Source organism: Budorcas taxicolor, chromosome 11 (assembly GCF_023091745.1).
Source record: "Budorcas taxicolor isolate Tak-1 chromosome 11, Takin1.1, whole genome shotgun sequence".
Lineage (NCBI taxonomy): Eukaryota > Metazoa > Chordata > Mammalia > Artiodactyla > Bovidae > Budorcas > Budorcas taxicolor.
In genome coordinates, this window is record NC_068920.1 from 14,622,054 (window position 1) to 14,638,931 (window position 16,878).

The 16,878-nt window shown below is 41.3% G+C and overlaps 1 protein-coding gene across 1 annotated transcript in view; it reads right to left on the reverse strand.

The window, feature by feature from the left end:
* Positions 1-1,360: 1,360 nt before the first annotated feature.
* LOC128055083 (orofacial cleft 1 candidate gene 1 protein-like) overlaps positions 1,361-16,878 on the reverse strand; it is a gene marked incomplete at its 5' end in the record, with an annotated part of 17,669 nt that continues 2,151 nt past the window's right edge. Inside the window, 3 exons of the mRNA XM_052647458.1 lie at positions 1,361-1,545; positions 2,589-2,675; positions 3,566-3,652. Of these exons, the coding sequence (XP_052503418.1) occupies positions 1,361-1,545; positions 2,589-2,675; positions 3,566-3,652 (359 nt within the window). The remainder of the gene's footprint in view (positions 1,546-2,588; positions 2,676-3,565; positions 3,653-16,878) is intronic.

Here is a 16,878-nt window from a genome sequence, read left to right on the forward strand (position 1 = left end):
ATGGTGTCACAGAGTCAGACAGTTTTTAGCAACTGAACAAGAACATATAAATTCAGGATGATTTCATCTGGAGATCCTCAGTTTATTCATTATACTGCAGAGACCCTACTTCCAAACAAGGTCACCATCACAGCTACCAGGGATTAGAGAACACAATTCAATCCACTGCAGGCATAGTGCCTGCTGTGATAGGAAACACTGTACTTGCTAATTGCTTCCCAGGTAGCGCTGGTGGTAAAGAACCTCCCTGAAAATGCAGGAGACCTAAGAGATGTGAGTTTGATCCCTGGGTCAGGAAGATCCCCTGGAGGAGGGCATGGAAACCCACTCCAGTATTCTTGCCTGGAGAATCCCATGGACAGGGAAGCCTGGTGGGCTACAGTCCATAGGGTCGCAAAGACCCGAGCGACTGAGCACGCAGGCACATACTTGCTAATTTTACCAACAAAACTCAGAATAGTTGCAACCTTAATGTGCCCAGGATACTCATATCTAAGAGACACAAATGAAGAAAATAAACTCTGTTATGGAATTCCACACTCCAAATTAGAGAATACCTCCCCAAACTAAACTATTTCTCCTCTTTTGTAAAGTGGAAAATATTTCCACTTGTAACCTGTTATTTTGAAAGACATCATTGAGAAGAGGTTTTTGTTGTTGTTGTTGTTGTTGTTTTTACTTTATGATATACTTTTGTTCCATTTTAGCCTGAATCTACTTGCCTTTCACAAAAACTACACACACACCCCCCTAGACTTTAGGGATTCTTTCATATTTATTGGAGATGGATAAGGTGACTACACAGAAGAAAGACTTTTCCTCTCCTTCATGAACCTGAACATATGCTACTACACTACACAAAAATAGAAACTGCAGGTGCGGGAAACAGAAAGGATATTTCTGAAATCAACACGATCCACAGGGTAAAGACTGTGTGGCACTTGTCACAACACTGCACGAGTTAAGTCCCTTAACGGTGACTTCATCAATAAGAAATTATTCACATATTTATATGGTGCCTATGCAAATAAACCCAAGTGGTTCTTCATTTTATCCAAGTAAGTTTATGCTGGTTTCAGGTTTTCTTACAGATACTTCATCACATGCTAGAAATGATCTCTCTAACATGAAATTTTAAAAAGCGAAGTGAAACTAAATTGTGCCAGGGCTTGGATTGATATTGATAGGATAGTGTAAGCTCTGTGTGATAAAATGTATTGTGAAAGACAGAGGGAAAGACTCAGAAAGTCGTGGAGCAAGTCAGGAAGTGGTGCATTGGTAACTAACACCAGGAGATGACGTGCAGGACTGATATTTCAACTCGTCACTTCAAAAAGTGAGTTATTCTACATTTCTTGATTTAGATTTCAGTGCTGACCTGTTCCAATGAAGAACTTCCTGGCAGAATTACGTTTTCCTGAGTGTTTCTTTCAATCTCCTCACTGTCGGCAGAGATGGCTTCACTATCCTTTTTGTAGTGTTCAAGACTCTTTCTGGAACTCGACAGGTCTTCAGAACTCAAAGTCCCCTCCACGGTGCTCTCATCTGTTTACCACAAGAAGATCCCATGAGCTCCACTTGCTCTTTGTCACTTTATCTTCACAAGTGTCCCTATAATGGCTTCCCGCAGTGGCTCAGCAATAAAATAATCTGCCTGCAGTGCAGGAGATGCAGGAGACTTTGGTGTGAACCCTGGGTCAAGAAGATCCCCTGGAGTAGAGTATGGCAACCCACTCCAGCATTCTTGCCTGGAGAATCCCCATGGACAGAGGAGCCTGGCGGGCTGCAGTCCATGGGATTGCAAAGAGTCGGACATGACTGAGTGACTAACACACACATGGGTGCTAAAAGAGCATATTTATGATAACTTTCAGATCAGCTAATTTATAGATATGTAAGTGTGAGTACAAAAAAAAATTATTAACCATCAAGGCTATTTAGTTATTTTATAGGTCATAGACTCAAAATTCTATTGAATATGCTGCCTTTGTCTAAAAAAGACCTTGCAAATCGATGATAATTGGAACAATGATTTTAAAATACACTTTGCAGGGCATTTATAATATAACTTCTGCAATAAAAGGGATCTCATATTCAATAGATTATGACATCTATTACACAAGAATCAGAATAGGCCATTATGGTTTGTCAAATCATGTAGTAGAATTTATAAGGATTATATCAAAGTGAGCAACTGGTTTACATTAGCTACTCCCAAGATGCCATATTTTTGTTCTACGTGCATAGACGAAACAGTATACTTAGGTGGTCTTAGATTCTTTTATATGTGCTCTTGTGGTATAATAGCGAATTCAAGAACTATTTTATTCTTTTACAAGCATAAAGAAACAAGGTCATGTCATTACTAAAAATAATAGTAGTATAAAAACATGGTTCTTAGAAGAGGATTAAAGGGTCATTATGTGGATGTCCTACCACTGGATAGAACTGAACATAAACATTACGCCAAGCTGAATGACCACCTTAGTCACTGAATTAGAACATACCTCAAACATGTGCCCCTTCCCCTAGAAGGCAGGTACAATGTCTGGAGTCCATGGTGAAAAATGACCTTTGGGGCTGCAAACGGCTCTGAGTACTATTTGTCACTGTCATGAGCTCAATAACCTCATGAAACAACTTCACCAACTGATCATACAGAATTCTATTATCAACTTGCGGCATGGTTGAGTGTGCTCAGACATGTCCAACTCTTTGGGACCCCGTGGACTAGTAGCCCACCAGGCTCCTCTGTGTACAGGATTTTCCAGGCAAGAATACTTGAGTGGGTTGCCATTTTCCTCCTCCTGGAATCTTCCAGACCCAGGGATCGAACCCGCATCTCCTGTGTCTTCTGCACTGGCAGACAGATTCTTTACCACTGCGCCGCCTGAGAAGACCCTTATCAACTTGTATGGATGCTAAAAGAACATGTTTAAGATAACTTTCTCTTCAGCTAATTCATAGATACGCGAATGTAATTACAAAGAAATTACTAATCGTCATGGCTAAAACGCTTCGTAAACTACCAAATATGCAGGGCGGTGGGCACATAATGAGCAATTCTAAATTGTTATTTTACAACCACAGCTGGAATCAAGGTGCAAAAAGAAGAAATCATCTTACCCTACACCTTTGTAGTTCAAAACTTAAATGGTGGCCCCATGGCTTCAGCGAAAGAAAGCCACTAGTCCCTGGGTCTGGAAATCTCACATGCTAGATGAAGTTTATTGAGGAACGCTCCCTTGAAATGTGAAGGGCTGAGTCGGCACTTGTAAAGTGATAACGCTCCTCATATACACGACACGGGCCCTGGAAAGGCAGCAAACTGCATACGGCAGCGTCTCATGAAAGCCAGTTCCCACTTCCTCTAGGTTACCAGCTTACTGTCCTTGATCAGAAATTACCTTCGCTGCCCATCACGTCGTTAGTGTTTAAAACTTCCCATTTAAATAGTAAGCTGCAAAAATCTAAATGGAACTGCATGTGTGATCTTTGTCACCTCATTTTCATGAATGGGGAAGAATATTCTGACACAAAAATTACATACTTAATTCTAGCTCACCCTCTTGGCTGACCTCCATCCCACACTGCCTTGGGTTTATTTCCTCATCCATCAGTGGGTCAAAGTAATTTCTGCTGTATTCATTTCCTGTGGAAAGTACATGAAGTAAGGGTCAGTGATTATTAGAAGCACATGAACCAAAATGTTAATTTTGAAATCGACACCAGTACAGAAGGGCCATTTTAGCTACTTGATAAGCTTAATTTTTTTTTTACAAGTCTTCCAGGCTTTCCTTTTTTTGTAATTATCATCTGGCAAAAGGTCAGAAAAGGTAATTCAAGAAACAAGTTCATGCTATCTGTCTGTTGCTAAAAAGTTAATGAGAAAATTTTCAAATGCAGACTTTAGAAGAATAATTTGAAAACGTAATCAAAATTATTTTTAGGACATACTCAAGAAATGAAACCGCTGGATTATCATGGTGTTCAGAGTTCGCCAATGCCTCTGTTTACCCACTTTTATATATAGTTCACGACTTATATCATGTCATTGGATCCGGAATTTCATAGGCAACTTAGTATCGTCTTAATTGAGAGAAACTATAGCAAAATTTTCGCATTGCTAGTTGCATAAAAAGAAAGGAGACAGAGAGAGGAAGAATGCAGGGATGAGGGAAGGAAGAAAGGAAAAGAGGGAGAGAGCAGGGACCAACGCGAAGAAGAAACAGGAGGGCTTGAGTAACAGGAAGGAAGGTGCAAATGCTGCAGCCTGAAATTGTACTCAAGACACATCCACGATCTCAACAGCACACACCAAAAATTCTCCACTTCACGTTTCCCACTTAACTTTTGTCCTTAAGTGGATAACGAAACTGCAGCCAGAAACACGAATCTGTAATACAGTAAAAGGTCTGCTATCAATTTTCCGAATCTACTTTCACACTTTCTGCAGACTGAAATGGGTATCATCCTGTTGCTAGTAATTTACATTCACCAAAAGGTAACCTACTTGGATGATAACTTGTGTCAAACACTGCAAAATAAAGCTTTGTCAACTGAAAGCAAAAAAAAAAAAAAAAATTAAAAGTATTGCTCACAGGAAAGGGTTAATACACACCAAGTATACTGTGGAACTGCACAATCTATTTATTTTAGTATCAAAACTAATCCCAACAGCAGGTCCTTTTCCAAGACTAAATGGAATCCTGATATGAACCTAGGCTTAATTTATACTTCTGGACTGGCACATTTTGGCTGTCAGTCTCTGTTCTATCAGCTTAGTAACTACAAGAACTGAAAATCCGCTTTACCTTGAGGTCTCAATAAAGAAAAAAAATAATAAATGGGTTTCATTTTTGTTACTTTATCTGTCAACAACCACTAGGCTGATATGAATCTTGGCAGTGTGTAATCAAAGTCTTATGTTCTGCAATAACACAGCTATTCTACCCAATTCACCATAATTGTTGCATTTTCCCCCTTTACACAAAGCACTGTGATACTCTAAGCATACTCTTTCATATACTGGCAAAATAATTCACCCCTGTTAAAGTGAAAATGGTGCTGTATTCCTCATGATATTTGCCATGGCAGCAACAGGCAACTACGGGCACCCACACTCTGGAAACCCCCCCACCCCCAGTTCAATATAAAACTCCAATTCTCTGTCTATTGAAATGATTCATTAATAAATAGTGGTAAGTGGATCAAGTCCCTGGAGAATAAATTAACCTAAATCATTCTTAAGTCAAAAATTTGGAGAAACTGAGTCTCTAGCTTCTCAAATGGGCTTCCCAGGTGGCCCCAGGGATAAAGAACCCAGCTGCCAATGCAGGAGACATAAGTGATGCTGGTTCGACCCCTGCATTGGGAAGATCTGCTGGAGGAGGCCATGGCAACCCACTCCAGTATTCTTGCCTGGAGAATCCTATGGACAGAGGAGCCTGGCAAGCTATGGTCCATAGGGCCGGACACAATTAAAGTGACCTAGCACGCATACACGCAGGTTCTCAAACCATTTACAGCCCTGTTGTCTGTTGAGAAATGAGGATCTTGCCCAGCTGAGTATGAAGGAAGTCTGCATTCAAGCCAATGTGGTTTAATAGTGTGTAAAGGACAGGGTTCTGTTGGAGTGTATGACAGGAGCGTCCAACCCATATTGGAGAGTTCAAAGATTTCCTGGAGAAATTACTACTTGAAGTAATGGATAACCAACAGGGGCCTACTGTATAGCACCTGGAGCTCTGCTTAGCTTGCGTGGAAGGGGAGGTTAAGGGAGAAGGGACACGCATACATGCACAGCTGAGTCACTTTGCCATCCACCTGAAACGAGCAAACCGTTGTTCACTGGCTGTACTCCAGTAGGAAATGAAAAGTAAACAAAAATTACAAAACAAAAAATATATCATCATGTCCACCACCACCCAGGCAAAGGATGACTGCCCACCCCTTTTCAGTATCCCAGTCTAAATAAAAACATCGTCTGTTTTAAAAAAAAAAGTTGCGATTAGGAATTAGCCATATCGAAAACACAGGGGAAAGGAATTTGTTCTGGAAGGAGAAGCATATCAGAGGAAAAAAAGACACAAAAGTATAAAGACATGAGAAGCACATGTGGTGAGTGGATGCTCCCTGGTTATTCTCTGCCTCCCAAAGTTCCGATACAGAAAAGTAGGTAATGGAATCCAAACTTGCTCAGTCGTTCCAGAACTGGGTTCTTAACTGATGGTTTTGTTCAAATTATTATTAAGTTCTACAGTGTCACTTCATGCTGATAGAATGTTTCATATCCATTCAATCATTCAAAGTACATTTGTGTGTGTGTGTGTGTCTGTGTGTGTGTGTGTGTGCTTAGTCGCTCAGTCGTGTCCGACTCTTTGCGACCCCATGGACTGTAGCCCCCCAGGCCCTTCTGTCCATGGGGTTTCTCCAGGCAAGAATACTGGAGGGGGTTACTGTGTACTTATTATGTGACTATATCAGTAAGACAAACATTCAAAAACCTCTCCCCTCACAGAGCTTACAGTCTGTGAGTGGAAGAAAAAAAGCAAATGGATATGTATATTTTATAGTGTATTAGGTGATAGTAGATGGAGGGGAAATAGAACCAGATAACGATGATTTGGTACCCCAAGAAGTGTTGGAGGCTGCCTCTCTTGCATCTATCTTTGTTTCAAATGAAGACGGATGTCCAGGATTAAATCACTATGTTCTCAAGTATGAGATAATGAAGTGATAATGTAATATTTACAATTTATTATGTATAGTTTAATACTATTTGGCCATTTTTTTGCTACAACATAAATCAGCTTATGAATCAAATAAGAACCTACTATTATTAAATATTAGTGGCTTCCCTCATAGCTCAGCAGTAAAGAATGTGTCTGCCAATACAAGAGACGTGGGAGAATCAGGTTTTATCCCTGGATCAGGAAGATCCCTGGAGAAGGAAATGGCAACCCACTCCAGTATTCTTGCCTGGCACAGAGGAGCCTGAAGGGCTACACTCCATGGGGGTCACAAAGAGTCAGATACAACTTATAGGCTAAGCAGCAGCAATTATTAAATATTAAAATAATTCTTCCTTGCGTTGTTATTTCTTGCCCTGATAAGCCAATAACTGAAATAGAGTAGGCACAGTTTAAGATGGTACAGCACACGGAACCTGCTAGAACTTTGGAAACGGCAGGCTTGTCACTAGTTCCTCTGCTTGTGCTTCATTGGATAGTGTCAAGACTTTATAAAGTGAGATGGTTTCAGATATTACCAGAAGGTAGGTTGCCAAATAAGATAAATTCCTAAAAGTGCCCTAATCATTCAGAATACGCTTTTGGATATGTCTAAAATCATCTCACAGGAAAATTAACAGACCCACTGAGAAATTCAAAGTAGGGCATCTAGCAACATACATATAACAATAGGCTGTAACATGGCTGATATTTAACTGTTTGTGACATTCATGTGAACAACCTACAGTTGCATAAATACACGTACCTATGGTTCTACACTGAAGCAATCGGGTGTGATACATAAAACTCGTCAGTTAGTAAACTAGCTTTGTTTACACTCTCAATACTCTTTCTTTGTTTCCAGCTTCCTAAACTAGCTATTTAATGTGTCTAATCAGCCTCAGTTAGGGCTCTTTTTGCTGAATTGAGGGAGGAAGACGCATGTGCCTGCCTTGCCCTTCCACACACGGCAGGTTCTCCTATCCTTTAACTCAGAGCAGCACAGAATGTAATCAGGGCTTTCACTTCAATTACACCCAATGTGAACTTTGGTCTGGGAATTCTCCAGCGTGCTCCCCTGCAGCTCCTTGGGGGCTCATAAGAGTGAAAATGGAATTGCCCACCAGAGGGAGATTTCTGTGAATCAAGGAAGCGCCTTGACTCAACAAGGCAACCACTTCCTTTTGAATCGGCCCCATTACCTCCAGGGGGAGAAGATGTGACTGCATCTATCCATTTCTCGAGAAGTTTATTGATTCCATGCTTGTCCTTTTCCTGTGAATCCACCTGCTTCAGCTCAGCTTTTTATCACCAGTCTTGATGCTTTCTACAATATACTGTAAGTTAAATAAACACAAGGCCGGCATGCAAACTAAATAACTAAACACATTACATTCTGTGATTACAGCCGTGCACCAAAATTTTCCAAACTAGAATAGTCTCTTCAGCATTATACCTTTCAAAAGCACGAAGCCTAGAGCTTTATAATTAAATTTGATTCCCATGAATTTTATAAATAAATTTAAGGAAGCTTTTATATTTTCCCCACTTTGAAAATCTAATACCAAGTCTTCAGATTTAAATGATCAAGGAGTTTATATATATGTATGAAACAGAAATATAGATGTCAGGAGGTTGTAAGGCAGATTAGTGGGAACTATGTCAAACTCAAACATACCCTATCCTACTGAAAGTGAAAGTCTCTCAGTCATGTCCAACTCTTTGCAACCGGATGGACTGTGTGGCCTGCCAAGCTCCTCTGTCCATGGAATTCTCCAGACCAGAACACTAGAGTGGGTAGCTGTTCCCTTCTCCAGGGGATCTTCCCAACCCAGGGATGGAACCCAGATGTCCCACATTGCAGGCCGATTCTTTACCATCTGAGCCACCAGGGAAGCCCAAGAATACTGGAGTGGGTAGCCTATCCTTCTCCAGTGGGTATTCCCCACCCAGGAATTGAACTGGAGTCTCCTGAAATCTAGGCGGATTCTTTACCACCTACTTTACTGAATTCACCCAAATACTATTTTTATAAGATTAATTTACAAACATTTTTTAAATTAATGGCAACTAAAGATACAAAGCTACTTTTAAAGATTATAAAAAGTATCTTAAATCAAAGTCTTCATTATGAAAAAAGTGAAAGTGTTCATCACTCAGTCATGTCTGACTCTATGTGACCCTATGGACCGAATCCCTCCAGGCTCCTCTGTCCATGAGATTCTCCAGGCAACAATACTGGAGTGGTTGCCATTCCCTTCTCCAGGGTGTCTTCCTGACCCAGGGATCAAAACTGTGTCTTCTGTGTATCCTGAATTGCAGGCAGACTCTACCCTCTGAGCCACCAGAGAGAGGATAAAAATTGTTATCTTAAATCAGTCTTCACTATACTAAGTATCAAAACAAAACTACAACAAAACCCAAACCAAAAAAAGCGAATGAAGGAAACTCAAACTATGACTTGAATGTCCAGTATCAATATTTGTGCTTAGTTGCTCAGTTGTGTCTGACTCTTTGCAACCCCATGGACTGTAGCCTGCCAGGCTCCTTGGTCCATGGGGATTCTCCAGACAAGAATACTGGAGTGGGTTGCCATGTCCTACTCCAGAGGATCTTCCCAACCCAGGAACAGAACTCAGGTTTCCCACATTATTATTTAATAGTCTCTTAGAAACCTTAGTCAAAGTAATTAGAACAAAAATAAGGGGGGACGTGAGCTAAAATTATTAAAAATAATTATTAACATATTTTGTGTAAATAGTGTTTGAAGCCAATGTTTCCATACCATGAATGCATGAGAGATTTGACTGAAAAGCTTTCACAACAAAGACAATAATTTTCAAAGTATTTGAACAATACCTTGAAAAAACACTACAAATCATTAATTTTTTAAAATGCCAACAATAGACACTTAGGAGATATAATGAGTAATTAGGAAACCGACACCCATAATAAAGCTCCAAATAACTCTCAAATTAGTTTTTCTTAAATTTTCTTAGGAATCCCTAAGTGGTCATCACGAGTATTCATCTTAACCAGAAACTCAAACTGAAAGCCATGAGTTTTTAACCATGGAGTGAAAAAAGGCAAATTGATACCATTTTCTTCTTCTCATTTATAGAAAGGCTAACCTGTGAAGGTGGATCTGCTGCTCACACAGTTTTCAAAAGCCGCTACCCTGTTGGACAAATTATCTTTTTCTACCGCCTATTCTTACTTCTTTTCCAAATCTTGTGGGTATTTGAGATATCAGTGATTTGAAAATCTAAATAGGGTAATAGTTGAAGTTTGCTAACAAGTACTAATTAATTGAGCCATATTCTTCTTCCCCTAAGGCCCTCCCTCGTGGTAAATTACCAGGCATTTTCACTTTCAAACCACTGGAGTGCTGCAGGGTACATAATTGCTGCAGGGCTCAACCGACAGGACCCCAAGGCATTCATGCACCTTGTGCTCCTCCGGACCTCGAATCCTCAGAGTTAAAGCGGGTCCCCAGGCACCTCACTTCTAAACAAGAAAATCTTTCCATTACTTAAGTAATAATGACAATTCAAAGGTTAAATATAAATATATTGTTTCTTATGCGTATTTAAAACTCCTACAAAACTAATATCAAAGTAATTTTTTTTTCTAGTTGAAGCCTGGCAACATTAACTTGTTGCTGTTGTTTAGTCAGTAAGTTGTGTCCAACTCTTGCGACCCTAGGGACTGCAGCCCACCAGGCTTCTCTGTCCACGGAATTTTCTAAGCAAGAATACTGGAGTGGGTTGCCGTTTCCTTCTCCAAGGGATCTTCCCAACCCAGGGATCTTCCCAACCCAGGGTCAAACCTATGTTTACTGCTGGGTGGCAGATTCTTTACCATTGAGTCACCAAGGAAGCCCTTATCCTACATGTCCATAAATTAATGTACACAGTTTAGAATATTACCTTTAAAATTAGGAAGGACCTGATATTAGACGTTAATCGCCCCCTAATGTTTCTGTTGGGAAAGATTGAAGATAGGAGGAGAAGAGCACGACAGAGGATGAGATGGTTGGATGGCATCACTGACTCGATGGACATGATTTGAACAAGCTGCAGAAGTTGGTGATGGACAGGGAAGCCTGGTGTGCTGCAGTCCACACGGCTGCAAAGAGTTGGACACGACTGAGCAACTGAACTGAACTGAGTATTTCTGATTGTGCCTTCATTCATTTAATAATTATCTGTTCCCCCTGCTTCTATGATGACTCATATACTGTGCTGAAGGGTTCATTCAGTAGTAATATTTTTCATCTCACTGTGGTATATTTCAATATGAAAGCAATCAATGTAATGGATTATTAGATTTAAACCATCTTGAAATCGATGTAAAAATCTTGTATGAGAAACTACTGCTTGTTTGAGAGTGCCAGGTTAATCCAGATGACTCAACTAAAATCTCAAGAGTTGCCCTCAATGTGACTTTGCTTATGTAACACATTTCATGACATAGAGAACGTTCATGTCTGTTGAGTTCACCTTTGCATCTCTGTTATTTAGCTTAGCACTTGGCAAATAGATACTTGATCAATATGCTTTGAGTAAGTGAGGAAGAGGAAATGGAAAAATATGTAAAGTATTTTGGTATATATATGTATATATATATATGCCCCCCGCCATGGCTCAGTGGTAAAGAATCTGCCTGCCAGTGTGGGAGACACAGGTTCAATCACTGGGTGGGGAAGATACCCTGAAGGAGGGCATAACAACCCACTCTAGTATTCTTGCCTGGAGAATCCCATGGACAGAGGAGCCTGGCGGGCTATAGTCCATAGCACTGCAAAGAGTTGTACCCGAGTGAAGCCATATGTATATATACACACACACACACACATATGTATATACACACACATATACATATATATATGTATACACACACACACACATGTGCAGGAAAAATATGTAAATTTATACCCCACTAATCACACATATACCACTCCAATGTTTTAACTGTACTGATGTTGTGGCCAATAGATATAATCAGGAAATAATCCAAGACTGAGGAACCGTAGGGACGCTTATCTGATGGGAGTCTGCTTGACTTGCTTTGCTGTCCTGCATCCATTTCCTCTCTCTAATAGCATCACAATTTCCTAGTTCCCAGTGAGTATAGTCTTGCTGGTTCAGTAACTCCAGATTCCTGTCTCCAACGACAGAAGCCAGGAAGGACTGACAGAACCTACTTCCCCGACCTGCAACAAAGCCAGGGGCCTGGCAAGTGACCTGAGCTTGATCCATCAAATGCGCTCCCCGAGGACCTTGGGTGAGTGAAGCAAGGATGAAAAGGACACTTGAAGTGACCTCAGTGGAAATTAGAGATGGAAAGGAACAAACTTCCCAAGTGCAGTTAAATCACTCACCATCATTTGAACTGTTTTACTATGCATTTCTATAATGACTTCTTATTTCTTCTTACTTACAAAAGTCTTTCCCTGGCTCCTTCTCACATTTATGGCAGGTTTCATTTTATGGTCCTTTAGAATTCAGTCATTCACTGCTTCTTAGTGACACCATGGTATAGATTTAGATTATTAAGTATGCCTTTCGACCTACCCAACCCTCAAGCCCTTGTTATGTTTAGAACCTAAGCCAACTCCTCTGTCTTCTGAAATTCTACACAGCAGTGGGTTCTCTGCCACTCTCCCTTCTCAAGGGCTGCCATTCTGAATTTTGCTTCCTCATCAGGTTAACCATCACCAGGCCAGGCCTTGGCTGGCAGTGAGTGAAGTGGATGAGCCGAAATCAGAGAAGTGGCTTGCACACACAAAGCGTGTGGTTTCCAGGTGAGACAGAGAAGAGGACATGTGGTCAAAAATGATCAGATGTGTTATTCCTCCAGAAATTTATGAAAGAAGTGTCTGAATGTTTTCTCCAAGCATCCACTTACAAATTAAAGGCAGTAAGAACGGGAGGAAGGTCATGAACAGAGCCGGGAAGACTCCCTTCAGAAACGGGGAGCAGAGGCAGCTGCAGGCAAGATGAGGGTTTTGGTCCGCTTTTTCTCCTTCGCACCTTGTAAAACAGCTGATGCCAACGCACGGCATCATCTCCTCAGCTCACTGCCCTTCTCCCTCGAGACCCTTTAGATGGATAAGCTCCTAAAGATGCTTCAGCATCGGAGTGTTCAGGGGAAATTGGAGGGTACCCTCCAAGTGATCGTCGAATCAGACCACTCAGTACTCTCCATTTTGCTTGTTCTTAAAGATCAGTGTGTATTTACTTAAATCACGTTTCTCCTATATTCCCAGGTGGCGCAGTTGATAAAGAATCTGCCTGCCAATGCAGGAGACACAAGAGAGACGGATCCCTGGGTCAGGAAGATCGCCTGGAGGAGGAAACGCAACCCACTCCAGTATTCTTGCCTGAAAAATCCCATGGACACAGGAGCCTGGTGGGCTATAGTCCATGAGGTCACAAAGACTTAGACATGACTGAGCACACACATGCAGCTCAATCTCTCACAAGTTTAAAGTTTTGTTGTTTTTTTTTTTTTTGCCACAGTGTATGGCATGTGGGATTTTTGTTCCCCAACTAGGGATCGAACCCATGTGCCCCCCGCAGTGGGAGTACAGTCTTAACACTGGACTGCCAAAGAAGTCCCTGAATTCTTTTTGATCCAAAGTTTACGGATAGAAAATCTCTCTATTAGACATTTCCTTCATACTTTAAATCTTTATCTGTCTAACTATTCTACATTTCTATGAGATAATTTGGATAAGTAAAGTAGTATTGGTATGCTGCCATTATTTACTATTGCTTTTGTTTTTTAAAAAGAGCAAAACATGGAAATGTATCAGTATCTGATATCACAGGATGAGAATTTGTGCTCGTTGTAATAATCCTGTGGGGAAAACACATAGCTACTATTTTACTTAAGTCATCACATTGGCAAATGATATAAATGTTCTTTTATATTGTATTAACAAGAAACATTCTGTGCTATGATACCTAGCGGTTTCTAAATTCAAGTATTTCAAATATTCTTCCTTGTTCACAGACCATAAAGCTGCACATCTCATTTTCAATTGAATTTTTTTGGAGGCTCTTTCAAAGGCAGGTGAGCAGGGTGGATTTGGGTAGAGATGCATCAGATCAATTTTTTCACGTTGATTATGCTCCAGAATGGAGGTGGTGTGACCCTGACCTATGTCCATGTCTGGCTGGTTTTGTCAGGATAATAAATCATTCCTGGCTTTTCTATCTGAAGCTCCTTCTACTCTCATCTCATTTTAAGTTACAAAATGCTCTCCCTCTCCATTTACTAATTTCTGGTTCATAGGAGAACTTAATCTATCTCCAGGAATACTCTTTATATCCAAACTATTATTTACATCAGAGAAATGATATTAGAAATGACAAGAACAGCTGAGACAGTGTTGGAAGTATTGTATTGTTGGTCAATATTGGTTATGTAGTATTTTGGAGGCTGGGGAGTTCAGATTCTCTAAGATTTCCTCAAATTCTCCCACACGAACTTGAGCGGCTGGACTTACAGCTCTAACTGGGTTTCATTGCTTTGCTCATTATTACAGCTACCAGCCACATACGCTGATCACACACCTGAAATGAGGCCGGGCCACATTAAGACTTGCTATCAGTACAGATACATACACAGATTTCAAAGACTTCATACCCCAAAATGGTAAAATATAGCTTTAAGTTTTACATGGTTTATAATATTTGTATAAACAATATTTGTATGTATATATTATTTGAAATAATATTTGTAGGTACTGGTTGAAATAAAATGTATTGTTAAAGTCTATTCACTTGTTTTTTTTTAATTACATTAGTGAATGCTGTTAGAAAATGTAAAATGGTATCCGTGACTCACAATATATTTCTACTGCAGATCACTTGCCTGTAGTTACTTTTACGCCGATGTCACCCTTGCCACAGACCTCAACTTACCCTCTCTCACCAACCCCTGATCTTCCGCAACTGTAATTATTCTCCATGATTCATTTTATTGAGCTCCCAACAGCCAAGTCATCACGTGGTACTCTACCTCAAAATTTCCAGGCTCCTGAGCGCACAGAGGATAGGAATTCCCCTTGATGAAATCAGAACACCCCTGCTGAATAGAAGTTTATAAAGAAAGCCTCCATCTGGGTGCTGGGCACACATTTTTCTCAAGACCCAGCTGTGTAACATCCTAGCTCCATATGTGTGTGTGTGTGCGCGCTCACTCATGTCCAGCTCATTGCAACCCCATGAACTGTAATCCACCAGGCTCCTCTGTCCATGGGATTTTCCAAGCAAGCATCCTGGAGTGGGTTGCCAGTTCCTACTCCAGGAGATCTTCTTGACCCAGGGATCAAATGTGCATCTCCTGCTTTGGCAGGCAGATTCTTTACCACTGAGCCATTTGGGAATCCCTTCTTGCTCCGAAAGACTAATTTCCCATCAAGGGAACCAGAAATCTAAAAAAAATGCCTTTAGGGGACTTCCCTGGTGGGCTGGATGAAGCACAAGCTGGAATCAAGATTGCCAGGAGAAATATCAATAGCCTCAGATATGCAGATGACACCACTCTTAGGGAAGAAAGTGAAGAACTAAAGAGCCTCTTGATGAAAGTGAAAGAGGAGAGTGAAAAAGTTGGCTTAAAGCTCAAACATTCAGAAAACGAAGATCATGGCATCTGGTCCCATCACTTCATAGGAAATAGATGGGGGAACAGTGGAAACAGTGTCAGACTTTATTTTGGGGGGCTCCAAAATCACCGCAGATGGTGATTGCAGCCATGAAATTAAAAGACGCTTACTCCTTGGAAGGAAAGTTATAACCAACCTAGACAGCATATTAAAAAGCAGAGACAGTACTTTTCCAACAAAAGTCTGTCTAGTCAAGGCTATGGTTTTTCCAGTAGTCATGTATGGATGTGAGAGTTGGACTATAAAGAAAGCTGAGCACCAAAGAATTGATGCTTTTGAACTGTGTTGTTGGAGAAGATGCTTGAAAGTCCCTTGGACTGCAAGGAGATCCAAGCAGTCCATCCAAAAGGAGATCAGTCCTGAGTGTTCATTGGAAGGACTGATGTTGAAGCTGAAACTCCAATACTTTGGCCACCTGATGTGAAGAGCTGACTCATTGGAAAAGACCCTGAGGCTGGTTAAAGATTGAGGGCGGGAGGAGAAGGGGACGACAGAGGATGAGATGGTTGGATGGCATCACATGGACATGAGTCTGGGTAAACTCTGGGAGTTGGTGATGGACAGGGAGGCCTGGCGTGCTGCGGTCCACGGGGTTGCAAAGAGTCGGACGCAACTGAACAACTGAACTGAACTGAACTAAACTGGTGGTCCAGTGGGTAACAAGCTGCCTTCCAATGCAAGAGATGCAGTTTCAATCCCTGGGTGGGCAACTAAGCTCACAGGCCACAACTTCCAAGCCCTCATGCCACAAGTAGAAAGCCTGCGTGCCCGCTGCAACAAAAGATACTGCACCTAAGACCCAATGCAGCCAAATAAGTAAATAAATATTTTTTAAATATTAAATTAAAAATGCCTCTGGTCTGTAGAAGTTTATCTTCAGAGTCTGTAGATGAATAAGATGCCAGATGAAGCTTCCCTTCTCATTCCTGACTGTTGACCATCCTTGCCTGCATTTTCTCTGCCAGACTAGGAGGCTGCTGATCTTGACTGTCAGACCCAGCTCTAGAGTCTCTCTTCTGAATATGTTAGCGATGTGTCTAGACGAACCTGGATAGGGCCTCCCTCTAAGCCATGACATCTCCAGTAAAGAAGAGAGAGGCTCTGTAAGAGTCCGCGAGGCACATGAGCCGCAGTCAAACAGGGCTTGGTTTAGATCGCTCTCTCTACCGTGTATCCTCTGTCTTACTTTAGTTACGACTTTGATTTTCTCATCTACCAAAAGAGAACAATCATAAAACACACCTGGTGTAGATTCTGCTAGTGGGTTCCCACGCACATTCACTCTTTCTGCATGTGCGTGCTAAGTCGCTTCAGTCGTGCCCAACTCTTTGCCATCCACGGACTGTAGCCCACCAGGCTCCTCTGTCCATGGGATTCTCCGGGTAAGGATACTGGAGTCGGTTGCCATGCCCTCCTCCAGGGGATCTTCCCAGCCCAGGGATCGAACCCATGTCTCCTGTGGCTCCCGCA